This window comes from Penicillium robsamsonii (assembly GCF_028829455.1).
Source record: "Penicillium robsamsonii strain IBT 29466 chromosome Unknown utg000001l_segment0_segment0, whole genome shotgun sequence".
In the NCBI taxonomy this organism is placed as follows: Eukaryota; Fungi; Ascomycota; class Eurotiomycetes; order Eurotiales; family Aspergillaceae; genus Penicillium; species Penicillium robsamsonii.
In genome coordinates, this window is record NW_026643219.1 from 194,785 (window position 1) to 220,670 (window position 25,886).

At 47.8% G+C, this 25,886-nt stretch overlaps 12 protein-coding genes across 12 annotated transcripts; 7 read left to right on the forward strand and 5 right to left on the reverse strand.

Moving 5' to 3' along the window:
* Nucleotides 1-300: 300 nt before the first annotated feature.
* Nucleotides 301-546, forward strand: N7447_000078 (uncharacterized protein; the record flags this gene model as incomplete). The annotated part of the gene is made up of 2 exons (XM_057224354.1): nucleotides 301-483; nucleotides 517-546. 2 exons carry the CDS (start codon nucleotides 301-303, stop codon nucleotides 544-546), a joined length of 213 nt encoding a protein of 70 aa, XP_057088370.1.
* Nucleotides 547-1,694: 1,148 nt separating this feature from the next.
* N7447_000079 (uncharacterized protein) lies at nucleotides 1,695-2,033 on the forward strand (the record flags this gene model as incomplete). The annotated part of the gene is made up of 1 exon (XM_057224355.1): nucleotides 1,695-2,033. The coding sequence occupies one exon, from the start codon at nucleotides 1,695-1,697 to the stop codon at nucleotides 2,031-2,033; it is 339 nt and encodes a 112-aa protein (XP_057088371.1).
* A 1,909-nt stretch (nucleotides 2,034-3,942) lies between these two features.
* N7447_000080 (oxidoreductase, short-chain dehydrogenase/reductase family) lies at nucleotides 3,943-4,903 on the forward strand (the record flags this gene model as incomplete). The annotated part of the gene is made up of 3 exons (XM_057224356.1): nucleotides 3,943-4,058; nucleotides 4,118-4,432; nucleotides 4,489-4,903. The coding sequence occupies 3 exons, from the start codon at nucleotides 3,943-3,945 to the stop codon at nucleotides 4,901-4,903; spliced, it is 846 nt and encodes a 281-aa protein (XP_057088372.1).
* Nucleotides 4,904-5,414: 511 nt separating this feature from the next.
* Nucleotides 5,415-5,687, reverse strand: N7447_000081 (uncharacterized protein; the record flags this gene model as incomplete). Its single annotated transcript, XM_057224357.1, has 1 exon — nucleotides 5,415-5,687. The coding sequence occupies one exon, from the start codon at nucleotides 5,685-5,687 to the stop codon at nucleotides 5,415-5,417; it is 273 nt and encodes a 90-aa protein (XP_057088373.1).
* A 1,519-nt stretch (nucleotides 5,688-7,206) lies between these two features.
* Nucleotides 7,207-7,632, reverse strand: N7447_000082 (ester cyclase; the record flags this gene model as incomplete). Its single annotated transcript, XM_057224358.1, has 1 exon — nucleotides 7,207-7,632. One exon carries the CDS (start codon nucleotides 7,630-7,632, stop codon nucleotides 7,207-7,209), a length of 426 nt encoding a protein of 141 aa, XP_057088374.1.
* A 1,659-nt stretch (nucleotides 7,633-9,291) lies between these two features.
* On the reverse strand, nucleotides 9,292-11,050 carry N7447_000083 (sugar porter family MFS transporter; the record flags this gene model as incomplete). The annotated part of the gene is made up of 4 exons (XM_057224359.1): nucleotides 9,292-9,679; nucleotides 9,731-10,514; nucleotides 10,569-10,894; nucleotides 10,953-11,050. 4 exons carry the CDS (start codon nucleotides 11,048-11,050, stop codon nucleotides 9,292-9,294), a joined length of 1,596 nt encoding a protein of 531 aa, XP_057088375.1.
* A 1,427-nt stretch (nucleotides 11,051-12,477) lies between these two features.
* On the forward strand, nucleotides 12,478-14,164 carry N7447_000084 (glycoside hydrolase family 32 protein; the record flags this gene model as incomplete). The annotated part of the gene is made up of 2 exons (XM_057224360.1): nucleotides 12,478-12,879; nucleotides 12,944-14,164. The coding sequence occupies 2 exons, from the start codon at nucleotides 12,478-12,480 to the stop codon at nucleotides 14,162-14,164; spliced, it is 1,623 nt and encodes a 540-aa protein (XP_057088376.1).
* A 1,337-nt stretch (nucleotides 14,165-15,501) lies between these two features.
* N7447_000085 (glycoside hydrolase family 32 protein) lies at nucleotides 15,502-17,049 on the reverse strand (the record flags this gene model as incomplete). The annotated part of the gene is made up of 1 exon (XM_057224361.1): nucleotides 15,502-17,049. The coding sequence occupies one exon, from the start codon at nucleotides 17,047-17,049 to the stop codon at nucleotides 15,502-15,504; it is 1,548 nt and encodes a 515-aa protein (XP_057088377.1).
* A 386-nt stretch (nucleotides 17,050-17,435) lies between these two features.
* On the reverse strand, nucleotides 17,436-17,708 carry N7447_000086 (uncharacterized protein; the record flags this gene model as incomplete). Its single annotated transcript, XM_057224362.1, has 2 exons — nucleotides 17,436-17,511; nucleotides 17,605-17,708. The coding sequence occupies 2 exons, from the start codon at nucleotides 17,706-17,708 to the stop codon at nucleotides 17,436-17,438; spliced, it is 180 nt and encodes a 59-aa protein (XP_057088378.1).
* Nucleotides 17,709-19,015: 1,307 nt separating this feature from the next.
* N7447_000087 (putative general amidase) lies at nucleotides 19,016-20,885 on the forward strand (the record flags this gene model as incomplete). Its single annotated transcript, XM_057224363.1, has 3 exons — nucleotides 19,016-19,324; nucleotides 19,387-20,677; nucleotides 20,737-20,885. 3 exons carry the CDS (start codon nucleotides 19,016-19,018, stop codon nucleotides 20,883-20,885), a joined length of 1,749 nt encoding a protein of 582 aa, XP_057088379.1.
* A 440-nt stretch (nucleotides 20,886-21,325) lies between these two features.
* N7447_000088 (uncharacterized protein) lies at nucleotides 21,326-22,970 on the forward strand (the record flags this gene model as incomplete). The annotated part of the gene is made up of 5 exons (XM_057224364.1): nucleotides 21,326-21,419; nucleotides 21,476-21,584; nucleotides 21,636-21,766; nucleotides 21,833-22,075; nucleotides 22,132-22,970. 5 exons carry the CDS (start codon nucleotides 21,326-21,328, stop codon nucleotides 22,968-22,970), a joined length of 1,416 nt encoding a protein of 471 aa, XP_057088380.1.
* Nucleotides 22,971-25,008: 2,038 nt separating this feature from the next.
* On the forward strand, nucleotides 25,009-25,769 carry N7447_000089 (C40 family peptidase; the record flags this gene model as incomplete). Its single annotated transcript, XM_057224365.1, has 2 exons — nucleotides 25,009-25,709; nucleotides 25,760-25,769. 2 exons carry the CDS (start codon nucleotides 25,009-25,011, stop codon nucleotides 25,767-25,769), a joined length of 711 nt encoding a protein of 236 aa, XP_057088381.1.
* Nucleotides 25,770-25,886: the final 117 nt, after the last annotated feature.

Consider the following 25,886-nt stretch of genomic DNA (forward strand, 5'->3'; position numbering starts at 1 on the left):
CAAGGCCGGTTAACCCAGTTATTCTACTGTTTAGGTGAAGACCTGCAGTTTGATTGATCCAATTCCCGGAATGTGTTCTTATATTGCGAACCACTAAGGCATAGTTTTATTAGGCACCCAACCATTTAAGACCTGCAAACTATTTAAAAGAAATAATCAACATATAATCGGCCCTATATAAACCTCGACGCCCAGCAGAGTAATAGAACAATCACTTAACAGTACACTTGAGTTTGCCTTCTACATTACCTCTCCAATTCCGACATATCAAATCAAAATTCACAAATTACCTCCTCAAACATGAAGTTTTTCATTGTCCTGCTTGCAATTGCTGCCTACGCAATGGCCGAAGCCGGCCCAGATCTGGAAGCGAGAGCTGGGTGCTCTTTGAAGGGACAATTCTGCAATTTCGGGGGCACATTTCGGTGCTGTTCAGGACAAGGAACCTGTATTGGAGAGAACCCAAGCTCTATCACAGGACTGGTAAGTCTGCTACTACGATTTTTCTAGAAACAGATATGGCCAAACATGATAGCGGATGGCTAAGAGAATATAGTGCAAATGAGCCACCATCTACTGCGGAGGTGCCGAGGCCGCCTTAGGGTTACGGGGTATCACGTATGGAAGCGTCAGTGTCAGGATTAAGCAATCAACTGTTGAGAAAATTGAGCAAAATGGGATGGAGCGTGTCAAAAATACTCTATAATCATTTGCAGCTTTGCTAGTGGCAATATGAACCCGAATTATTTTGTTTTGTCTTGTGTGATATCATCGAGCCGCCCGAGAACCGTACCCATTAAATAAATCCGATATTATTGACCCAAGTCTCATCGCTTATACCTGCTAGGGAAATAGCAAAGGCTTGAAGGCTGTGGTTAATGATAATATGAGCCACAATATCCCAGAGGCGCAAATAACGGCTGCGGCCATCTGTGATGGTTTGCACACGAAAATATCTTACTTGGATTGAAACCCCTCTCCGGTAGAAGTTAGATTGGTGTTCTGGATTTCTTCTGGCTAGGGAATTAAATCTCGATGTCTATTCCGTGATACTTTATTTAGTTAGGTGGCGATCAGAACATGGGTATCGAGTGAGCAGACCAGGGCGCCCAGGAGCATGCTCAAATTAACGCGGTGAGAAAAAACCGGCGAGGTTTAAGGAATAAAACGGAAATGGAAAGCTAAGTTATGTCAGAGGAAATCAAGTACATGGTTCAATGTCACAGCGCTTATAACCCGAGAGAGATGATATAGAATGTCTACCATCAACTTTAGCGTACTCTAGAAAATCGCTTAATAAGAGAAGAAAGTTATCTCACCACTGGAAACTAAGTGTTGGGAGCAAACAGAGGAAGTGAAGTGACTTTTAGATACTTTCCTCTCGACCCGAAGCCTCTCCTTGCCCTGATCGCAGGCCTCGGAGTGGACTTTAGAAAGATTGCTTATCACCAAGGTGCTAAGTATTATCGCCTCTCGGGGGAATTCAGCCCGGCCCGGACTTTAGAGGAAGAATCTGTTACTAAATCTAAATTAGTACTAATCTATAAATCATAACCAGAGCAAGCCCAATTTAGACATGCGGGGACTGTCCAATCACGAGCGTAAACCGCCGCAATGGGTGCTTTAATTATATACTTTTTTGAAATGAAGGAAAGGGTTCGTATTACAGCCCTGATTAGGTGTAGCTGGTGGATATGGATATATTAGTATGTGGATATGAATGGGTTGTGCACTCGGCGTTTGCCGGACCGAGTACCCGGGTTAGATCATACGTGAACGCCGTCAAAAATGCGCCGCCGCCGACGCACTCTTTGTCAAGCCATGGATTAGCGTCAACCAACCCCGCAACGCCATCTGATCTTATCCAGGATCGCCAGATCATCGTCAACCTGGGTGATTCCGACGGTATCAAGCGATTGCGTATATATATCCCTGCCGAGATCACAAAGCTGGCGGAGAAAGCATGTGTGAGAGCAGCAAAAGCCACGTATGGGGTGACGGTGGCGTCGGCCAAATTTATTGCAGCCAGATAACTGAAATCGGGGGATATCTCGCTCAGCCTTCGCACTGCGAAGGAAGCGGAGATAATGAGATGCCATCGAACTACGTGGGTAAAGCATTTGTGGAAGGGATCGGAAGTGCGGTTACCGAGCTGGGGGGTGGTTATGCACGACGTTAATGTACGGTCTCTCGGTATCAATTCAGCGGCTGGACTCGGAGAGTAGGGCCGGAAGCAGAGTATTACAAAGCAATTGCTTACTGAGAACCTGTTTAACTGGGGGGACAATACAGAAATCACCTAGATATCATGGCTCGTCCTCCCAGAAGGCAAGAAATCCGGGTCCCTAATCGTCAAATTTACCTCACCGCATACTACAAACAAAGCAATCGACACTGGGACTCTCTGGGATTCAGAAGTGCTTACCACGGTCTTATATGACCGTGCTGCGCGTATACGCCAATGCCATAACTGTCAGAAATATGGTCATATAGGAAACACCTGTTCTAACGAAACTAGGTGCGTCTTTTACGCTGATAAGCATCACTCTTGGGACTGCCAACGCAAGAGGAATGCAACACCCAGTGAACGAAAGTGCGCTAATTACGGGGGCGCACACAATAGATGATCTTGATAAAGTCAATTTGAATCATCTCTACACATCATTTGGTACATTTGATATAGGACTCACATCTACTGTCACGTCCACTTCTCACTTCCCAGAACAATACGGGTATGGTTTGAATGATGATCATTCCTGGATAACCTATAACGAAGCCAACCTCCTTTGGCTGCCTACGGAGTATCGACCAATTAGACCCTCTCAGTTTGCTATGTTTGTAACAAAATTGGCTATTGCCTGTTCGTCAGGTGTTATCATTTTTCTCGCTCTTACAGAACAGAGCCCCATCTCTGGGCTTTGATCAATTTTTATATCACCTCGGATCTCTGTGCCTTTCCTATACGTCTCGTCTTGAATCGCCTATATCCTTATTACCAGAATCACCTTTCATAAAGTGAAGTGGTGTGACTAGTAGTCCCAGATCGGGACTTCCTGTGCGTTCCAGTTAACGTTTTTGGAGCCGCAGATTAATACATTAAATCGCTAGGGCAATAGGTAGTCAACCACCTAGGGGAAACTAGGCGCACCATCTAGGATCCATGACTTCTAAGGTACTATCACTTTACCCATAGCTAGCAATAATTGAGGGCTACCACAAGACAAGATGACAGAAACCTGACTGTATGAAAATGTATGGTATGAACTGAGTATATTGGAACTCTCTGACTAACAATAAAACAGCATAAACGCGCGAGTATAAATAGACAAAATCACTAGTCAATAATGCACTTTGATCAGTTGTATGGAACCGACGTTTGTGGAGATCCAACGTAAAATTACCTTGTATCCGATCCGGGGGTTTTTAGTACTGTAACCGACCGGGGTATATGGCTCCGGTATTTGACATATAATTCTACCTTTGAGCGACGTAATTTTCATTATACAGGTTTTCAATTTTCTTAAAATTGATATATACATAACTATCTACCTAGGTAGTAGTTAGAAGCCCTATCAATAGCTATCGGGCGATGAAACCAAATGATGTTGTTACTACCATATAAGGTTGTAGAATACCGCATTTACTATGTGTTTTGGGGGTGGCTTGGTGGCTTGGCCTTCAGGCATAGAGAAATCATGCACAGAGAATTAGACTTAGATTTTGAATCAATAGAGCGAATTAGTGATATCGGGGTATTCAGATGTACAAAATATTCATACAAAGTATACTGCCATAACCCCTTTCACTGTGGGCCTGGGCAAGCGGGGAGAGTCAATGAGCCTCGGCCATTTCGGCTTACACCAATACAAATAGCTAGGGGAGCCTAACATCTTTCTCCTCAACTCACTCTTTTAACATAATTGAGTCCCAATCAAATCCATAATGTCCGTCGACGAACAAGTCAAACTCTCCAACTTCTCCAGCATCTTCTCTCTTGAGGGGAAGGTTGCCGTCGTAACAGGTGGTTCCCGGGGATTAGGACTACATGCTGCCTCAGGGTATGTATCTCTCGCACTATGTCAAGTAATTCCCAGTACAAGTTCTCATGCCTCTGCAGTCTTCTCCAAGCCGGCTGCTCCAAAGTCTACATCACCTCCCGCAAGAAGGCAGCCTGCGATGAAGCAGTCGCAGCTCTCAATGCCATCCCCAACAAACGGCCTGGCGCACAAGCAATCTCTGTGCCGGCCGACAGCTCAGATATGAAAGAGCTAGACCGACTTGTCGCTGAAGTGGGTAAAACAACCGACCGTGTTGATATCCTCTTCGCGAATGCCGGCGCAACATGGGGTGAGAAGTTCGATACCCACCCAGAGAAGATGTTCTCGAAGGTTATGGATTTGAATGTAAAGAGCGTGTTCTACACAATCCAGAAGTAAGTTACTAGCTTGGCGAAACAAGGGATGAGACACGATTCTGACATCGAGCTAGATTCACCCCTCTCCTCACAGCAAAGGCAACCATCGCAGATCCATCCCGCGTGATTATCACTGCCTCTGTGGCAGGTATTGGGATAGGCACAGTCGGCGATAATGCAACACCGTCCTACTCCGCTTCCAAGGCGGCTGCTATCCACCTGGCGAAGAACTTGGCTGTCGAGCTTGGACCACGTCATGTCTTGACCAATGCTATTGCACCAGGGTTCTATCCCTCGAAGATGGCTTCTGGGCTTATTGAGGCGAAAGGTGGTATGAAAGATCTTGAGGCGTACTCACCGAATGGTCGGCTTGGCAAACCTGAGGATATTGCTGGTTTGGTTGTCTTCCTCGGGTCTAGAGCTTCGAGTCATTTGAATGGAGCGGTCATTGCGACAGATGGTGGAGCTGTGCTTAAGGGGAGACTGTAAATTTTTGATTTAATATTTGTTATCGGTGATGATCATCCTTCCCTTTTGACATAACCTAATTGAGCTATAAGCATGGTACGAGATATACAATTTGTACCCCGATTAGCAAATCTTGATTTTTGAGACTAAAAGTCTTAGAACGAGTATGCGCCTATATAGACAGGATAATGTCTGCCAGGTGGGGCCTTTCCTATCTGGGCTGCCGCCGCTTTATGAGGGCGCTCAGGCTCAGGGTCAGTGAGTAGATGTCAGCACGGGCTCAGACTCAGCGAGCATGCTCTGGTTCGGTCACGTGCAGGATGACTAATTGGCGGCGTGCTCAGTGAGAGCTCAGCAGACCTGGCTTTGCACCTCAACCGACCCTTAGGGTCGGGAGGGTCGCTGGAGGCATCGGGCCACTGCCCCTACTAGAGCCCGGGCTCTGCCCGTGCAGCGTTGGCTCACCGCCTCAAGCGGATACAACATCACTGCCCCTGTATTTACATTTCCTCAAGCTTTAGATAAACAGCATTCAGGCACCATTCAATTGAATCAATTCAATGTAGCCCTTCACATTATATTCGTTAGTAAGTTCGTGGAAACGTTCACGAGTCGGAGTCTTCTGTAACCGGTCACGCATAGAGGGTCCTTCTCCGTCCTCATCGTAGTCATCATTAGTTTTAACTGGTCTCGGGGGATCAGGAGTCGGGATATTCGGGTCGAGAGCATCATCTTCATGCTCACCATGCACCTTAACGACGGGGTGCTTACTGCGATTGGTAGGGGTCTTCTTCGGTGGAACCATTTTGATTGGTTCGGATTTCGGTTCGGGATCGGTTCAGGTCTTGGCTATACGACGCCACGGAACGGGAAGTGGGGACGAAGCGGGACTAATATCAATCGCAATGATGATCTATACAGTCGTACAGCTTCTAGAAATAAGGATGGTACTTAGTATTATCTTACGAGCTAGTTCTTTAATGAAAAAAGAGTGTATTCAACGAAAATACTAAGTACAGAGGGGAGAAAGAGAGGAAAGGAAAGCATTGGTGGAATGGCAGGATTTGTGCAAACCACAAACAGACAATCTACTCGCTTGAGACAACAACCCAAAGAGGAAAGAAGAACGCAGAAACTTGCGACAGTTTGGACACGTTTATGCTCCCCCGACTCGTATCGGTTGGAGACGAAGTATAACACCACCGATGATAGAGGCACTCTGTGACCACCTGCTAGAAAAGCCAAGCCTGTATCTAGAGGAAATGGCTACCTTTCTATGCGATGAATTTCAGTCGCTAGTAACCACATCTAGTATTAGGAGAGCCCTTATATCCCAAGACTGGCCCAAAAACACCACAAGACAGAGTGCTGAATTACGCGAAATTTATCTCCACAATCTGTCGGAATTCGAATAATACCATCTTGTTTATGTCGATAAGTCTGGATGTGATAAACGGGTTAGTTTCCGACGGATAGGCTAGTTACCACTTTGGTGTAGTACCTCGACAAGTGTCATAGTTTTATCGTGACGAGCGTTATTAAATTCTGCCTGCATATGCCCAAGATGGCATTTTGCTTACTCGTGTCTTTTGTGGTTCGACAGATCAAGCTATGTTCGAAGATTTTATTAATGAGCTTCTTCGTCATTGTGGAAGATGGCCGGAGCCGAAGTTTGTTCTTATCATGGACAATGCATCGTTTCACCACTCCGAATGGATTTCGCAGATGTGTGCCGATGCGGGAGTCAAATTGGTTTATTTGCCTGCGTACTCGCTGAACCCAATTGAAGGATCTTTTGCAGAGCTCAAAGGCGTCATAAGACGTAATTGAAGTTACTATGCAGAAGACCCCGACCGAGGCTTTGGCTCCTGTCTTGAATGGTGTATTAATCAGGTCGGAGCAAAAGAAGAAAGTGCTAGGGGGCCTTTTCGCCACGCTGGCCTGACTATTGGATATTTCGATAACTAAATATCTACTTCTGACACGATCACTCCATTGATCACCGGCGTCTGTCTACAGCTGATATCTAATTCAAGCTGAGACGGGCTTCCAGAGTATTTGACCTTGTGTTTTGAGATGTCTGAAGCATTAAACATAATTCGCTATGTGTATTGGGTCCCAGGTACATTATCGCCTCTTCGCCAAGGATCTACCCTTTGTACTACTCCGTCTGATGGGCCTGAAATAGGGTTTGATTTATGTTGGTCATATATCGCCTTCCGTCATATATTCTCACCCTACTATGAGGTACCCATTATTTATTGTACAAGATCCACGATGAATGTTGAATCTCAGAGTGAGATTCTCAAAGCTGCCTGGGAACTCTAATGAGCAACCGAAGGGTTGATAGCCCCAATTTGCAGCATTATCCCAAAAATATCAGGCAAGCCAGTCTCCTCCACAATCATTCCATCTGTGAATCGATAGATGTTCATAGCTCGTGCCTCGATTTTCTTCCCGGAAGCCGGAACACCGAAGAATTCACCTTCATGAGTTCCGCGCAAAGTGAACTGCGCTACAACTCTATCGTCCTCGATCACTGTGTCGTCAAGTGTCCACTGAATATCTGGATAAGCGGAGCGCATCATGCCAAGAATTTGCATATATCCAGGCAATCCTTTTAGTGGGGTATCCGAAAACGGAACGTGGAACACGGCTGATTCGGAAACTACCTCTTGTCCTATGGTTTCATCGCCCGAATTAATGAACTCAACAAATCGCTGCATCCTCTGTAAAAGGGGGCGAGACATGATGTCACTTGAAGAACACATTAATTTTTTCCTTACAGAATAGACGAAAGGCTTCAATTTTGACTCACATCTAGTGATTCCGTCTTCTTGAAAGGGTAGGATATAGAAGTCGCTTTTCTTCGCCGAGTTTCTGAGACCAAAAATCAGTGAAATGCACCATTAAATGAATTCATTTTAGACAAATGGTTTGATCGGAATCAAGAATATGGATCGGAACCTGGGTTCATGGAAAGACGCCTCTCAGGAGGTTTAACACGGCAAGGAGCGATGGAAATTTACCTTTGGTTGCAAATACTTTGATTATCGAGAGAGTGTATCTTGGTAGATCTCACCTAGGAATCGAGGCATATTTATATTTTGAACTCATGTGCTCCGAAGTATGATCCTCACATCTATAAACTATGAATAATTCAACTTTTTCTGTTTGGCATGTTTACATGGTTTGCCTTCTCAAGGGTTTTTAACCAATAAGCGCGCGGTGACTCGGAACTCCTAGCCTCAGCTCCGGTGTTTGTATGTTTGCATGTTTTGTATCGGTTGTATTGGCGTTTGACTTTGCGGTTCAATCAAGAATTCACTCGGCAATCCGGGATTTCCGGCATTCGCGCCACTGTTTGGTATGTTTGTATATTGTGCAATGAGTATTGTGCCGGCCAGGTAATACATGGTTGGCAAAAAGGAAGCCAGAAACGGCTACTTTGTGTGCTCCGGACTGCTCAGGTCGGTCTTTCACCCATCTGTATAGGGTAGAATATTTCTTGTCTTCTTAGGGGCGGGTGGTGTTTAAGATAGAGTTCCTCGTATTACCTGACTATCGTGTAGTATGGTTGCCCATCTGCAAGTTGCGGCCCTCAAATAAGTGGCGGCTGCAGTAGTGTCCTAACACTGGAGCAGCCGTAATTAACTTTTAATAGATGTTGACGGTCGGAACATCATAATTAATTGCAGTCGTTTCTTGAACATAAATGAGAAACGGGCTCTTCGATGGTCTTGGATTCTCAACATCGCGCTGCTGGCCCGTATTAATGACAGGCTTTGTGGGGAGGTTGCGGGCCGAATGGGAATGTAAGTGGAAATCAATGCCGATAAGGACTAGCCATATTGTAATAGCTAGAAGAAGTCAAACAAACCGATAGATAAACGGATATTTCGCTAGTTTGCTCGAAAACTGCGAAACGTCCAAGCTTGAATGGAACTTGCATGGGTGGTGTCTAATTCGATACTTGAACCTCTACTTTACAGTATATGGCTTAAGGATTGTTGCGATTATCACCGTCTAGTCACCTTACTACAGAGGGGGCACTTAGTTCGATGGGTACCGCTGAAGAATAATGGATAACTTCGAATACATAGATTGCTCACTGTGAAGTAGAGCCTGTCATCCGAAACCGCAAATGCATCCAAGGAGGAAAATCGCTTCTGCTAAATCCTAATATAAACCGAAAGTATACCTAGGTGTAATCCCATCCTTGTTATGAATAAAGAAGCTCAAGGACATGTCTCGCGCTCGGCTTCCAAAAGATCCGGAACAGCAAAACAGCGCCGAAGTCTCCTCAATTCCATATCAGCCCTCCCAACAGAGATGCCCCATCATTTCAGACCCGCATAGCTTGTTCTATCAAGATTCATTACACAGTTCCAACGGTGCGGTCGCGTGGCCTAAGCTTTCTCTTCCGCGACGTGCTCATCATGGTGGCTCTGGCTGACCGAGCCTCGCTTTTGGTTCACAATCTGCGTGAAGGTGACAGTTGGCTTCCAACCAACTGACTCCCGCGCGTTGCTGACTTTAGAGTACAGCTCATCCACCTCCTCCAATGAAAGTCCCTTGGTTTCATAGATCATGAAGTAAACGAAAAGAAGGCAAAGGAAGCAGCATCCAAACCAGATAAAGAAGATTTTTGACTGCAGATTGGCATTGCCCGAGCCATAATTCACCAGGTAGGGGGTAGAATAAGCGATTGCCCAGTTAACCAGCCAATTAGTGGCGGTGGTTATGGAAAGACTCCTAGCACGAATCTTCAAAGGGAAAATTTCGCCAGTAACAACCCTACTCTCAAATTAGATACCTTAAAAGGCCAAAAAACTAGTGATGACTTACCAAGCAATAGGTCCCCAGGATGCAGCGAAGAAGAAGATAAAGATGCAGATGAATGCTATCGCAGCTTTCTGCGCCTCTGCGTTGTGCACAATAATGTTGCCAGCAGCATCCTGGCCAGTGGTCGTCGTTCCCAGGACAGCGACCAGAAGCTGAGAGATACACATGCCGACGGCACCCAATAGGAGAACGGGTCTGCGACCCCATTTATCAATAGCGTAAAGGCCGGGAATAGTAGAAACGACGTTGACACAATTTGTGATAAGGCTGATAGTGAACTCGTTCTCGAATCCCGAGTTTTTGAAGAACTGTGTGCCGTAATAAAAGATAAAATTGATACCGGTCAATTGCTGTAGGGCTTGAAGACCGCAACCAGTCAACAGACGCTTTCCCAAGTCACCTTGGAAGCATTCGAGATAGCTGGGCTGGCCAAGACTCATTTCATAATCGTGATTTGCTTGAATCTCGGCAATCTCTTCTCTGACAGCGATGTGGTCTTCGGGTAGACGTCGAAGCTTCGCAAGATTCTTAGTGGCTCTCTCATGGTTATCTCGTTTGATAAGGTACCGGGGGGTCTCAGGTAGGACAAGCATTCCAATTATCAGCACAATAGCCCATGCAAATTGAACGGCGATTGGGATGCGGTAAGAACCGGTGTCATTCCGACTGTGAGTGGATTTGTTGACCACCGAGGCCAACAGCAGACCTATGGTGATGGCTAGCTGGTAAGAACCGACAATGAATCCACGAATCCACTTTGGCGCCGTTTCAGACTGATATAGTGGAACTGATACATTAATTAGTGAGAAAGATCAGGGCTTTGTAAGTGTGGGGTATGTACTCAGCGCGGAAATCAAGCCAACACCATATCCAGCAAAGAACCTTCCCGCAAGGAATAGTGGAATGGAAGTAGCAGCTGTTTGCAAAATCACGCCGAAATTGAATACCCAGCTGGAGGCGATCAAGCCCCATCGACGGCCGACGGAGTCTCCAAGGGGAGCCGCACAGAGGGCACCAAAGAATGTTCCGGCCGATAGAATGGAGACAATAGCAGAGGACTGGCTAGAAGTTATGTTTAGATGTCCGGTGGCATCTCTATAGCCGGTTGAAAAAAGATCTTGCCAGTACGGCATAGCAAGGATGCCACTGATGGTGCCTGTATCATATCTTGTGATGGGGAAGTTAGGTACATCCAAATATCATCCTGTGGAAATGATGAGCATACCCAAACAAGATACCCCCGAAAGCGACGAAGCTAGAGATAGCAATGGCTGGCCATGATGCTCCGGGTACATTCTCGGGCTTCTTTAGCCAAACCCCCATGATTTTGATGGAGTAGAGTAAATCGGGAATGTGTAAAGCGTAAATCTCGGTCAGTATAGTGTGCTACGAGAGGCCAAATGTTGCATCTTATACCTTTGTGAATCCAGAGACCAATTATTGTTCGATTACACGGCTGGAAGTAGAATAGATTGCCACATTCTGTTGCTTTGGGGGTCTGAGCAGCAAAGGAAGTCTTGGGGACGAATTTGGGGCACTGAAGCCGAGTAACTAAAATGTCCAAGCGGTACAAGACAGTTGATATCTGCGGGGTTTCGCCGACACGCACTTTCAAATTGCTTATACAGCCAATCAGTTTCAGTTGGCTGGTTGGGAGTCTTCCTAGAGAGCTAGCAGGTCGGACCAGCCACTTCCGAGAGCGACCTCCTTGTTTTGCATACTTTCGGGGGTCATTACGGATGTAGAATCGGAGACAGGGGCACAACGCATTGGCCTCGACCATCTCTCATCCGCGGGCTGTGTGGGTCAAACACGAGACAGGATTATTAACAGGATCTTTCGGTCTGGCAGAAGATACCCGAGCGAAATCTAGATAAACTGAATACAGTTGGAGTCGTAAGCAGATTTTCCGCCGGACAAACAGTACCTGAAAATAAGATCCCTTTTTGTCAAATCTACACGATGTCCTTAAACTGTTCTCGATAATTCAGGGTTTCGAGTATCCCGAGAAGTCCGAAGCCGGAACGCCGATCCACCGGGTTCCCCACGGGGTAGCGTTAGCATTTGGCCTAGCCGAACGCGGGATATTTCTCATCTCCGAATAGACACACCCGAAAATAATCCGAAGTTTCCCCACGCTCGGTGAATTTACAGTCCAGCAAAAAGGACCAGGGCACCTCATGGCAATAGAGTTTGATCTGGGCTGAGAAACGCCCAGACGTTTTGACCCCATGGGGAGACACACCGGTATACGAATTTATTCGCATGGTATCCCTCGACCCTTTTGAGTGGTCAAACCGTTCTTGCTGTGGAGTAATTAGTGTGCGATGGCGTGCCGAGGCAACGTGAAATTCAGATCTTTGCCTAGGGTTATACCTTCCCTCGAGACACGTACCTACGTAGCTCTAAAAGGTCCCAAGAACGCCCCAATTACTAGCTCATTTGGTCTCATGCATATCATCCCTCCATTGGCCGATTTGTGGGGTGAGAGTTTGAGGTCCTCCGAAGAAACTCCCTGATGCTACAATATCGGTATTGCTAAATTCACATACTGTTGGGCGTACCGTCTGTGGAGCGTATCCTCTCAATGGAGAATGGATAGGGAGGATAGTATGTGCTAGTAGAATTTCCAGATATATTTGGGCCATTGCCTGAGGGCTCAAGGCACCAAGCTCTTGTATATATAAGACTGTGTAGTGCCGCCATGTCACAAACATTATTCTTCCACGGCAAATACTTATTCCTTCACAATGATTTATCTCACCAAGGCCCTTGCGGCGGGCCTTTTAGCAGGCATTGCCGGCATAGCAAACGCCTTCAACTACGACCAGCCTTACCGTGGCCAATACCATTTCTCGCCCCAGGAGCATTGGATGAATGACCCCAATGGTCTCTTGTATCACAATGGGGTATACCATCTGTTCTACCAGTATAATCCCGGCGGTATGCAGTGGGGGAACATGTCCTGGGGCCATGCCACCAGCAACGATTTGACCCACTGGGAAGAGAAGCCTATCGCCCTTCTTGCTCGGGGATATGGTGGCGAAGTCACGGAGATGTACTTCAGCGGAAGTGCGGTCATTGATGTGAACAATACCAGTGGCTTTGGGAAGGACGGGAAGCCGCCTATGGTCGCCATGTACACTTCTGCCGTAAGCTCACCCACGAGCGAATTGATACCGTGGTGGTGATAACTAGCTCACTCTCTTTCCACAGTACCCTGTTGCGCAGACCCTGCCGAGTGGAAAGACCATCCGGGAGAACCAGCAATCCCAGTCCATCGCCTACAGTGTTGACGATGGTCTAACCTGGACCACGTACGATGCCGCCAACCCGGTCATCTACAACCCTCCAGCCCCATACGAAGACCAGTACCAAAATTTCCGTGATCCCTTTGTTTTCTGGCACGAGGAGTCTCACAAGTGGGTCGTCGTCACTTCTCTAGCCACAATATACAAGCTCGTCATTTACACTTCCGACAACCTAAAGGACTGGACGCTGGCGAGTGAGTTTGGTCCTTACAACGCCCAAGGCGGAATCTGGGAGTGTCCCGGTCTTTTCAAGTTACCCCTTGATGGTGGGAAGTCCACAAAATGGGTCATCGTGAGCGGACTTAACCCCGGTGGGCCCCCCGGCACGGTCGGCTCTGGAACCCAGTACTTCCTGGGTGATTTCGACGGTACCACCTTCACTCCCGACGCTGATTCTGTGTATCCCGGAAACGCGACCGCCAACTGGATGGACTGGGGCCCAGACTTCTATGCCTCAGCTGGCTTTAATGGCCTCTCCCCGAACACCTACACTCACATCGCATGGATGAATAATTGGCAATATGGCCCGAACATTCCCACTAGCCCATGGCGCTCCGCTATGTCTATTCCTCGACATCTATCTCTCAAGACTATCGAGGATAAGATAACTCTCATTCAGCAGCCCCAGGAAGCATGGTCTTCTATCGTCAGCAAGCACCCAGCCTATTCACACACCTACAATTCTGTTAGGCAAGGCTCCGTTTATGTGGGTAGCAATAAAGAGACCATCAAGATCGACTTAAGCTTCTCTGCTACTTCGACGGCTTCGGATTTTGCCATCGCTGTTCGGGCCTCCGCCGACTCCACCGAGCAGACCCTTATCGGTTACGACTTCGTCAACAAGCAAGTCTTCATTGACCGCACCAAGTCTGGAGATGTGTCATTCGACAATACTTTCGCGAGCATATACCGCGGACCCCTTGCATCGGCTGTCAATGGCAAAGTAAAGCTGACCATCTTCGTCGATCGGTCTAGCGTTGAAGTTTTCGGAGGCCAGGGCGAGACTACTCTCACAGCTCAAATTTTCCCGAGCAGCGACGCGATTCACACCCACCTGATATCCACAGGAGGAGCCACTGAAAAGGTCAAACTCAGCATCTACACTATCGCCTCAACTTGGGCCTGATACCGCTGGCTATCCCAAAAAGTGTGAGTTGTCAACAAGAAAGCATGACGCATACCATTTCGAGGCTTAGCTGGATCCTATAAGTTGATGAATAATAAAACCTTCCATTCTAAGAACCATATCTACAATGCATCTCCAGGGCCGTGGGGGCTCCAGACCCTGTCGCCTGCATACTGCATACTGCATAGAACTTTTAGAGCAATGGAACTTACACATGCAAGGTCTGTGAAAGAGACGCCAGTTCTGTCGTAGCGATTCCTCTGACATATAAGAAGCTTGTTGTCCCCAGGTGATCATCATCATGTTTCTACCCTACCCCAAACGGGATGTGATTTCTACTACAGCCATTCCCAGGTGTCTCTCCTATAGATGTCTTTTTTCCCGGTTTCAGTATGGTCTCAGCCTCTGCATAGCAGCTGCCTGCCGGTAACCTGGACAGCTCCACTCAACTCCCTTGTACTTTATACTTGTCCTTTTCACTCGCTATGCAGTCCGCTTTGTTGAAGAGCTAGTGAGAAGCTACTTCAGTTCGTGTTTCTCCCATTGAGATGGGATAAGACTGACAGTATGCAGCTTCGACATTTCGCGTCTCATCTCATGAAGAAGCGTACGACATGCACGTCGATTAGATAGCTCACCAGTCATTTGTCCACAATGTTCACACATTGATTGCTCGCGTGAGGTCTCTCCACGGCGAACAAGCATCCAATATTATGCAAAGAAAAAGCCTTTAACCTTTTCTCATTGGGACGGGTCTTTCCATTTCTGGTATAAGGGTCTGTAACTTATGTAAAAAAAAGTAAGGGCCGGTTAATGCTACCCCATGTATATCCTGGGATCCGCACCGTTTTATATATTATTGGTGGTTAAATACGAAAAGAACCACCAGAATATCAACGGTAGAAGTCTCACTCTTTTAAATATTTTTCATGTACATACTCTGGACTTGAATCGAAATCACTACTTGGTTTCGACGGATTTCCAATCCTATTAGCTCGGTCTGGCGGCACAACAAATTGAGTATTTTCTACTCTGACAGATGCAATGTATGAAATTACGCTGTTTCTATCAATATACCCCGAACCCTCAGGGTATGGGTGCGCTTTAGTTTCGCAATATGACATATAATTTGAATTACCATCCAGTTCGTCTCGAGGTTAGTACCCCCAACTACTCAATACCCACACCATTTCATCTAAACTATCTCTCAACATTCTCCACAAAATCTCCAGCACATGGTGGATAGACATTGTATAAACAGCTAGAAACTGCACCTCATGCCCAGCATAACTAAACGACACCAACGTCCAGCTTCATGTATCTGACATAGCTAGAAGCTATCCCTCATACTCAGCATAACTAAACGACGTCAACGTCAAGCTTCCCGTATCGGACACAACCAGAACCCCCTCCGCCGCCTTGTTCGGATAAATAAGCCCCGATAGCACAGCCACACCGTCATCCACGAACACCTCCACTGAGTTCGAGTCCACATATATCTCCAGCTTGACTGTGTTGCCTCCTGAAGGATTCGGTGCCGTAGCTATAGTGTCGTATGCCTTCTTCGGACCCGATGGCATGGAATCTGTCGCGGAACCGTCGGAATCCCTCACCAAAAACGCTTGGGAATTCTTGAAGTTATAGCCAAGAGTCGTGCTAAAAGACCCGTCGGATTTGATGCGGAAGCGGACTTCGTTGCCGTCGTCACCGTCTGCCTTGGAGATCGTTGCGCGGATGGCGTACGCATTTCCCGTTAGGCCGCTGGGCAGAGATGCAGATTTCGGATCCTTTGTAATGGTCTTCTTACTCACGGATTTGACAGGGCCAAAAATCCCTTCATACCCTTTTATTGGGCTGCTAACAAGGGTAGGAGAATTGTTGATGGTCTTGAGCTTAACCTCCCGGACCATACTGGTCTGACCAGCAAAGTCCCCGTAATAAGGTAGCGAAGCTGCGTATTCCCAGTTATTCATCCAGGCAATTGCATAGCGACTGCCGTATGTATCTTTCGGGTTATCCCAGCTGACCGTGGCGTAGAAGTCGGGCCCATCATCCATCAATTGCGGCTTCGCGTCTGTGGCCGTGAAGCCATTGCCGTCCCATTTCCCGATCCAATAGAGGGTGCTTCCTTTTGCACCTGCGGCCAGGATCCAGGTGCGCTGCTTAGAATCCCCGTCTAGGTCGATCTGATAAAGGTCTGGGCACTCGAGGGGGTCCAGGTTGACACCAGTGTTTGGGGTGAACGAGGAAGTATGCTTCCAGGTCTTGAGATCCGGGGAGGTATAGAAGCCGATCCTGTTACCCTCCGCGAGAGACATGGCCCAATTGCCTGCTTCACTATCCCAAAAGATCTTGGGGTCTCGAAACGCAGGTTTCGTATCCGGATCTGGGTTTGGCAGAACAGGATTGCCCTTGTAGGGGGCGAAGCTGTCGCCATTGTCGGTTGAATAGAAGAGAGACTGTTGTTGCACCCCCTCCGCCATCTGTGTAAGAATGGCCAGGACGGCATTTTTGCCAAAGCCAGCCTTGTTGTCCGCATCCACTACGGCGCTGCCAGTTTCGATGTCACCCAGGTTCACGCCGTTGGGAGGATTGGGTTTGTATTTCTCGATCGCTACACCCTGGCGAGTCCAGTTCACCATGTCGGTGCTCGTGACATGATACCATTCTGTCCCACCTGAACCGGGGTTTGAGCTGTCAAAGTCGGAATTGTAAAGGTAATAGAAATGCCATTCATTCCCAAGGAAGAATGGACGTTGGGGGTCATTCATCCATTTCGTTTCGGGGGTAATGTGATAGCTAGGCACGGCTTGGCTGGCAGCAAGTGGGACTGTACTGGCCAACAAGGCGAGTGATAGCAATGAAAAACCACGGAACGCCAGCATCTTTGCGAAGCGTGCAACGAAACACAGCAACGTGGTAATGATAGATGAGTCTTAAGTACAAGCGATCGCGAGCGAAGGGTGTGAAGATGGAGGAGTGATAGGAAAGCAAGGAGGTATATATAGCAAGTAATACCCCTGCTCCCAAACGTCGTGGAAACGCAGCCAAATAGTAATGTCATCTTTTTTTTGGCCGGGGGGTTGTTCGGGCATGCCCATATACAGAATGCACGGGATAGCCAGGATGCACATAACAGTGCGCTCAAAAGAGTTTTTCTCATTATGGTTTGGGGTGGGTCCAGGGTCTGATGTAGCATCCTTCTTCTCATCTCCCGAGTGCTTTGATGTCATTCGCTTCACTCGCTCTTTGTGCTTACCATCTGGCGACATCAAGACCAGCCAGCAATGAGTGGGCTATCGTGCACGGTTTTCATACCTTTCGGCCAAGAGCGAGGAAGCTCCCATCTGTATTTAGTTAGTTGTATGCGTAAAAGACCGTACTTACCATTGACTTATAGCAAGCTTGCCGTCGACCTGTTCCCGCCGATCTTCTCTTACTCCGTCGTTCGGTCTAACAAGCAACGTTGGAAGTTTGCCTGGCTTGGCCGTTTCCTCAAGTTGAGTTTGATTAAGTCCCGTTCTAGTTTCCAATCAAAGGTCATTATAGGTCTCTGAAGAGGATCCTGCCACAGACCCAAACCCAAGAAGATTAAAACAACTATGCTTGTCTTAGTGACCTCGCCACCTCTTGGCAATATCAGTTCTCTGAATATTAAACATCAAGGTTGGATGGAAGTGAACTATGATCTGGGAAACATCTACAGTAATTTACAATTATAGTATTGTTATGCTGCATTGAAACTCTCCACATAAATTCAAAGCAAATATGCACCACTTCTCAAATTAATTCAAACTTAGGTTGAGGATGTGCTTCGGGCGTATCGCTACTTGTGGCTAGTATTTGCAGCACATCCATCACCTGCCGATCAAAATTCTGCGACGCTGCAATATTGGGCGTAAAATGCAAAATTGATTCTGCAGAGTGATGCCGAGTGATCTTCGGTACGGTCTGTCGTCTGTCCACCCCAAAAAGCCCCTACGTTTCCGGGGAAAGTTCGGAAAATCCCCTTTGCCAAGGAAAAGCCAACCCCCGGGCGCAACCCCAGACAGCGGGGTACCCCTGTAATGGCCCGGCGCTCTAGACCGGGCACGGGGTTGCGCCTATGGAGGTAGTCTCGGCAGACCCTCGACCCCTTCTAGAAGATAATCTCAGAGACTTCAACCATACAGAGTAACGAAAGAACGATTTTTTAGGTTTATGTTCAAGTGCCTCTGAGACACTATCATCCTTGACGACTTCAAGACTGCACTGGAAAAGCCTAGTGCCCGATGGAAGCGGCAGGAAATCCATTCTCGACTTTTGTACCCTGTCCAAGGTTTCTTTCTGCCCTTGATGCTTGTTGCGTACCTAATCGGCATCCTCTTGTCTAATACCTGAGCACTCGCAGACTTCAGGAAGCCACTTGACCTTCGAGGAGCGTCCTTCGCCTAGCGCTCGAGATAAGCGTCCGGCTCAGTTATGCAGTTTCGTTCTGGAACGAAGTGGTAGAGTAAGTGAATATCCTCGGCCAGGGCCTGGGGGAGCAGGAGGTAGACGAGCGGGAGTATACTTGCTACATAGCCACAGTCGAATCTGCAATTGAAGTCACGCTCAGTGAGCAAAAAGCGGCATGGGGTGAGCACTAAAACGGAAAGGGAAAGCCAAAACTTGTCAGACATTATCCTGTCTATATGTACCTATCTAAGATCGGGGTTACGTAAAATAGGTATAGGTTTTGAGGGCGTCCAATTGAGTCTCCTTTTGGAGTCGAACTTGGAATACCCCCAACGTCTGGGCCGAGGTTGTTGTTCTCCACACTCCCCGCAACTAAAAACCACCTCTCCCCATGTCTTTCTCAACACAGTCACGATGGCCTCCCAAGAACCCCGTTATGTGGCAGTTGCCCAGCGCAAGCAAGCCGAGCTGGCTACAGCTATCCCTGACGAATGGCGGCTACCCGCACACCTCATTCCTGAAGGGATGCTCTCAATTTCCGAGTCGATCACCGTTGGTCCAAAAAGCTATCAACGAGTCGGGGTGATGGATATTCCACGAACTTGTGGTATACTTACACACAAGGAATTGGAAATCACAGAGAAATACGACGTGCGGGGCCTTGTGGCGGGGATGGCAGAGGGTCGATTGAAGGCCGAGGACGTGATGCGAGGGTTTTGCAAGGTGCGATCCCATATTGACTAATTATTTCCGATCAAGCTGCTAATAGCTGGGATTAAGTGCAGAGGGCAGCTGTCGCTCACCAACTCACCCGCTGTCTAACTGAACCCCTCTTCGACCGCGCCTTGCAACGAGCCCGGGAGCTGGACGATCACTTCCAGCGCACGGGCGCCCCGATCGGCCCCTTGCATGGGCTCCCGGTGACAGTGAAGGATACATTTAATATAGAAGGCGTGGACTCCAGCATTGGGTTGTCTGCCCTGGCATTCAAGCCTGCCAACGCAAATGCCCCGCTAGTAGACCTGTTGCAGTCTCTGGGAGCAGTAGTGATCGCCAAGACAAACATACCACAGACACTCGGAACATTGGACAGCTGCAACCACCTTTTTGGCCGCACGCTGAACCCTCTCAACCGTCAATGGACTGCCGGTGGCAGCACTGGCGGAGAGGGCGCGTTGATCGCCATGCGCGGGTCCATGGTCGGCTTTGGCACGGATGTCGGGGGTAGCATTCGTGTACCAGCTATGTGCCAGGGTATCTACGGGTTCAAGCCGAGTACTGGACGCGTGCCATATGGAGGCCAGCAGAGCGGCCAGATTGAAGGCAAGGGCCGGATAGGGTTGCAAGCAGTAGCTGGTCCGTTGGCTCGCTCTGTTGCGGATCTCAACGCCGTCATGGCGGAGATCGTGCCTCGCGCGGAGTTATTCGGCGCAGATTGCATTCCGGGCTCCTGGCCATCACAGTCGGTGCCTGTCACTCTTACTCCACGCAACTTCACTGTCGGAGTTCTCAAGACAGATGGCCTCGTCACCCCTTTGCCCCCGATTACCCGCATTTTGAACGAAGTCGCCAACAAGCTCCGTCGTACCCCGGGCGTCGAGGTCGTTGATATCCCCATTCCCTCGGTGCTATCTAAATGCCAGGCCATAGCAGGTCGGCTGATGGGGATCGACGACGGGTCCCATATGCTCGACCTCATCGAGAGCATGGACGAGGAGCTCACTCCGTGGCTGCAGGGCCGTATGAAGCGCGGCAAAGCGCTGACGGTGATTCAACTGGCGAACCTGCAGGCCCAGCGTGCCGAGATTGAGGAGGAGATGATGAAAATGTGGACATTGACATCACAGGCTTCGTCTATTGCTCGACGCGTTGACGCCATAATTTGCCCTGTGGCGCCACACCCGGTCCCAGAGCTCGACCGCTACAATGCTGTTGGGTACACCTCGACCTTTGTGCTGCTCGACTACCCGGCTGGCTCGGTTCCTGTCCGCTCATTCACGGAATCCGATCTTGAGATTGGGCGGGAAATGGATGCGCCTGTGTTGGGAAGCTGGGATAAGGCTAATCGGCAGCTGTGTAAGTTTTTGATGTTTCCCCATACCGGTGGTCCTTCGCTAATTGGCTTCGATTCATAGGGGACGAGAAAACAGTTGATCGTCGCGTGTACCTCGGGTCACCTCTCAGTGTGCAGGTTGTCACTCCTAAGCAACATGATTATCAGCTTTTCCAGGCCATGGAGATTGTTGATCGAGCTGTGCAAGGTTCGACCAGTGCAAAGCTGTAATTTGAACATGTCCTTAGCATCGACAGAAAATGAAAATATATATTAAGCAACGTGCCAAGGATTCAGGGTAATCTCTTCCAAGGCTCCATGCTTTGGCTAATGAAACTCAACCAATTCGACCAATCAGATTAAAAATCAAAAGCCTCCAGCGGTTAAACTTAGGCCAGACCCACGGAACGGCCGATAAGCAAGGTTGGCTAAGCCCTGACAAGCTAAAGCCAATATCGCGATGCTCTTAATTATGGCGCCATCACTATCCTTTTGTCTTCTCTGGGTTCAAAGATACCACGTTCCAAGGCCATAAAAAGAGGCCGAAAAAAATAATCCAAAAAGAAGAGAAAAAAAAAAGACTTCGACGTGTAAATTGTCTCTCATTTGTTTATAATGCAGGGTACCTGCCTTAGATCTTACCTTCTTTAATCTTGATCCTGAAAGGAAATATGTCCGACGACAAGAACGAACCAGGCTACGTCCTGGGCACCGAGACTGATGGAACAGACTCCATTGATACCATCACTGCTCTGGTTGCCGCAGGTACTGATTGCCCTGCGTTACCTGTCCCGCTGATCTGACATTACCTTTTCGTCCAGACCATGAACATGATATCAAGCTTCGGACCATGTCGTGGCAGAAGACGGCCTGCTTGCTTGCTGGTGAGCAGGTCTGTTTGGCCATCATGGCACAGTCATGGTCTCTCTCGTGAGTGACTATCTTGTTTTTCGAATACTGGAGTTTCAATGAAGCTGACAGGAGGGGTCCCCTCAGCGTCCTCGGGTGGGTTCCGGGAATTATTACTATGATCCTTTGCGGACTCCTCTTCTGGGTCACCTCCATCACGATGCACAAGTATATCATGAAGCACCCTCATATCAGGGATATCTGTGAGTCCAAGTATCCCCATTCCTACTTACAACGAATAAAAGAATTAACAGTGTAATCACCTACAGGCGACTTCGGATACCACGTATTTGGACAGAGCAAAGCTGCCTACGTCTTCTCCGCATTCATGATGCTTGCGAATAATATTCTTCTCATTGGGTTTCACGTCTTGACTGGCGCCAAGGTCTTGAATACCCTCTCAGATCACTCATTGTGCACTGCCGTCTTCTCAATCATCACGGCTATTGTGGGAATCGTCATGTCCATGCCCCGGACCTTGCAACATATTAGCTTCATGTCAATGTTCTCATGTGAGTAGCTAATTGTTCTCTTAACTCCCAACTGGCCCTACCTGACACTCCCAAAGCTGCATGCATGGGTATCGCAATTCTGCTCTTTCTCGTTTTTGCCGGTATCGAAGAAGCCCCCCTCTACGGATACAAGGGCAACTACCCGACCGATGGCCCCGTGAAAACCTATGCCTTCCCTCTTCCAGGCACCACATGGGTCGCGTGTATGAACGCTGTGCTGAACATCACCTATCTCTGGGTCCCGCAAATCCTGTTTCCAACCTTCATCTCAGAAATGGAACGGCCACAAGACTTCTCCAAAGCATTAGCCGTTCTCGCCGCGATCTCCGCCATCCTATTCATCGTCCCTTCGGCCATTGGGTTCCGCTACCTAGGCCAATATGCTACCGCCCCAGCTTTCGGCAGTCTTGGAGTGGTCTCCTACAAGAAATCATCCTTCGGCTTCGTGATCGTCCCCACCCTAGTCATCGGCGTGATCTACGCCAACGTAACTGGGAAATTCATCTATACCCGCGTCCTCGGCAAGTCCCGACACTCACACAGCCACACGGTGATTGGATGGAGCGTGTGGGGAATGATCATGGTTGCGATCTGGCTACTCGGGTTTGTTTTTGCAGAGATCATTCCCAGCATGGGCGATTTCCTTTCCTTGCTCAGCGCGGCCTTTGACTCGTTCTTCGGGTTCATTTACTTCGCTGTCGCATACTGGCAGCTAAACCGAGGATCGCTTTTCAAAGGTCTGGGAAGGACTGCTTTGACTCTGCTCAATGTTCTCATCATGATGGTTGGATTGTTCTTGCTGGGCCCTGGGCTATATGCAGCTGTGGAGGCGATTATTGCGGACTACTCGGGATCTGTCACGCCTGCCTTTACTTGTGCCAATATGGCTATCTAAGGGAAAGTCATTTAATAGCTTATTATGACCGGATGGGTGATTTGACAACCTTTTCATGTTTTATGATGGCGCTAGTCCAGCATGTCACTTCAAAAGAAGCTTTTCAGACCATCTAAATTTATGCATTACCGGATTTAGAAATGGTTTACAATGGCGTATTGTACTCGCCGATCTCTATGAAACCAATGTTCTTTTATTCAAGGCTACGCTCTTCTGACAAAGAATGCATGCGAAAGCATCATCAAGCACAAGCCCTTCTCCAAAAAGCCTCATTACTTGGCTGATCTTCCCGTCATACATAGCCTGCCATTCCCCTTCATCATAAGCAAGCCCCTGATCAAGGTAGCAAACTGGAACCGCCATTTCCAACGATTGAAGAAAGAACGATCTAATAAAAGCTGGTCGGGCGGCTCATCTGCTGTGTTGTGACAAGTCTTGCTAATCACCTTGAGGCCTGGGCTTATACCTGTCTTGCAATGGTTTCGGGGGCGTTAAGGCTAAAACGATGAAATTTCGCATAGCCAACATAATCTCCCACAATTTCTTGGAATTGTGGTTGTATGCTGGTCATCAATCGGAATGATCTACTGTAATATTATTCTTCCCACTGTAGATAACCCGCCGGTTCTACCGATCACAAGTGTCAGGGGGCTTCTCGTAAGAGCTAGCTTGTTGCAGAGCATAATATTTAATAATAATAAAACAGATATTTGTCATGGCAAGCTGAAAATCACAGTCCTTCAGGCGAGGTTGAAGGAACCTAACATGAACCAAATCATATCGATTCAGCTGGTCCGGAGGGAATGGAGTTAAAACATTATGTACTGAGAAGCATAGTTTATCCTTGGTATCTGGAAACTGCGCACTGGAGACATCAAGGCCTTGAAGAAAAGGGAAAGGACGGGTGTTGTAGACGAGTCGCATCGAAATATGCTGGATGGCATCTGCATGATCAAAGAATTAGTAAGGAAATAGCAGCTGTTGAAACCCAAGCTTCCCATATTGCAGGTTTTTCCTAGTCAATCCATTTGATCCAATATACAAACCGATCCATCAGCTTCCTATCATCCAGCAGGTACTTGTTGCACGCCCTGGTTGTATACCAGACATCTGTAACTCGGAGCTCCTAAGAAATATAAGGATTTATTTCGTACAAAGCTCTTAACGGCTCTACTACTAAAGCGTATAGTGCCATGCATCCAGATGAACCCAGAGATGCAAGAGTACCTTCCAGAGTTGAAAAGAAATACAGTCTAAAAAGGACAGCATAATATGTGAGGCACTGCTAATACCCACCCACATAAGGGTTCATATCCAAGAAAAAACTCCAAAGGATCCTGTTCTGCATACATATCGTCGTCCAAACAACTATGATTATGGAGCGAATATAAACTAAATATCTATCGCTAACTACCATTGTCAATACTTACCTGTGAGAAATGAGTATTCAAAGTTAGGGTAACAACACATATACTCTATTGTTGGGGTCCAAAAGTAGCACGGAACAATTGGCTTAAGATGCGGAGAAATGAAATTACGAGTAGCAAATGGCTATCTAATTTGGGGCTAAATTATGGTTGCATCTACTATAAATAGTACTTCTCGTGTTCCTTGTGTTGTTAGTGGCCCTTAAGGAAGTATGAACGCAGGAACACGAAATTACGAGAAAAGATCAACCGAAACTCCAGTTAGTGTCTGCTAGATCCCTTCAAATTGTTATTTTTGTCCAACAACCTTGTAGATCACGGTCGGTTGGGGTCTGTAAGGCAATTTCCATGGTGATCGTGTCGGACCCATGGCCAGAATACGAGTCAAGGGTCGCATCCTGCTGCAGGAGAGATACGAATCGACGATCAGCTCGATAGACACGAAAAATGCAACAATATGTCAAAGGCTTCTCACAAAATAGCATGAGCGGATTGTCTATAAAGGCGTCAATGTCCATCACTATTCGGATGCATTTTCAACTCAACTCAGTCCTTCTACACCAAGAAATAACAACTCTCTATCACAAAAGCAAACAACCAAACAATTCGTCATGCATTTCATTTCCCTGATTGCCTTCTCCCTCACGACTGCCATAACGGCAGTCAGCGCCTACCCCATCACCGGCGAGACCGTCAACTGCCGCTCCGGTCCCGGAACAAGCCATGCGGTCGTCAAAGCGTACAAAAAGGCGCACGATGTCCAAGTCACCTGCCAAACCACTGGAGACTCAGTCTCCGGTAACGATATCTGGGACAAGACATCCGACGGTTGTTACGTAGCCGACTACTATGTGAAAACCGGCAGCAGCGGCTACGTGACCACCAAGTGCGGCGGCGGCGGTAGTGGTGGCAGTACCGGCACGGGAAAAGCCATCATCGCTGCAGCCGAGAAGAAGAAAGGTCTCCCATACGTCTGGGGCGGTGGTGGCTGTAAGGGTCCCTCTGGCGGCGGGTTTGACTGCTCGGGTCTGACGCAGTATGCCATTTGCCAGGCACTGAATAAGAAGATTCCCCGTGTCGCGCAGGATCAGTATGACTCCAGCATGGGCAAGCGGTATCCTCGTGCACAGGCTAAAGCTGGTGATCTCTTGTTCTGGGCTACCGGTGGTGATTGCAAGAACAAGGTTGCCCATGTTGGTATCTTTATCAACGATAAGTTGATGATTAATGCTGCTCGAACCGGTACGCCAGTTCGTGAGCAGGCTATTTGGACTTCTTATGGTGGGGAGAGTATCTGTCCTTACGTTATGAGGTATGCATCTCATTCTCTGCTTTCTGGGTTACATACTAACTTGGATATAGATTTACTTGAGCTTTGGATATAGAGTGCCCAGTGGGTTGGTAACGAGTGAGAGGCCAATGTGGGTAGTTATGATCATTTGAGACTAGATTTGGATAGGAGTGATACTCTATAGGTAGTTGGAATGAA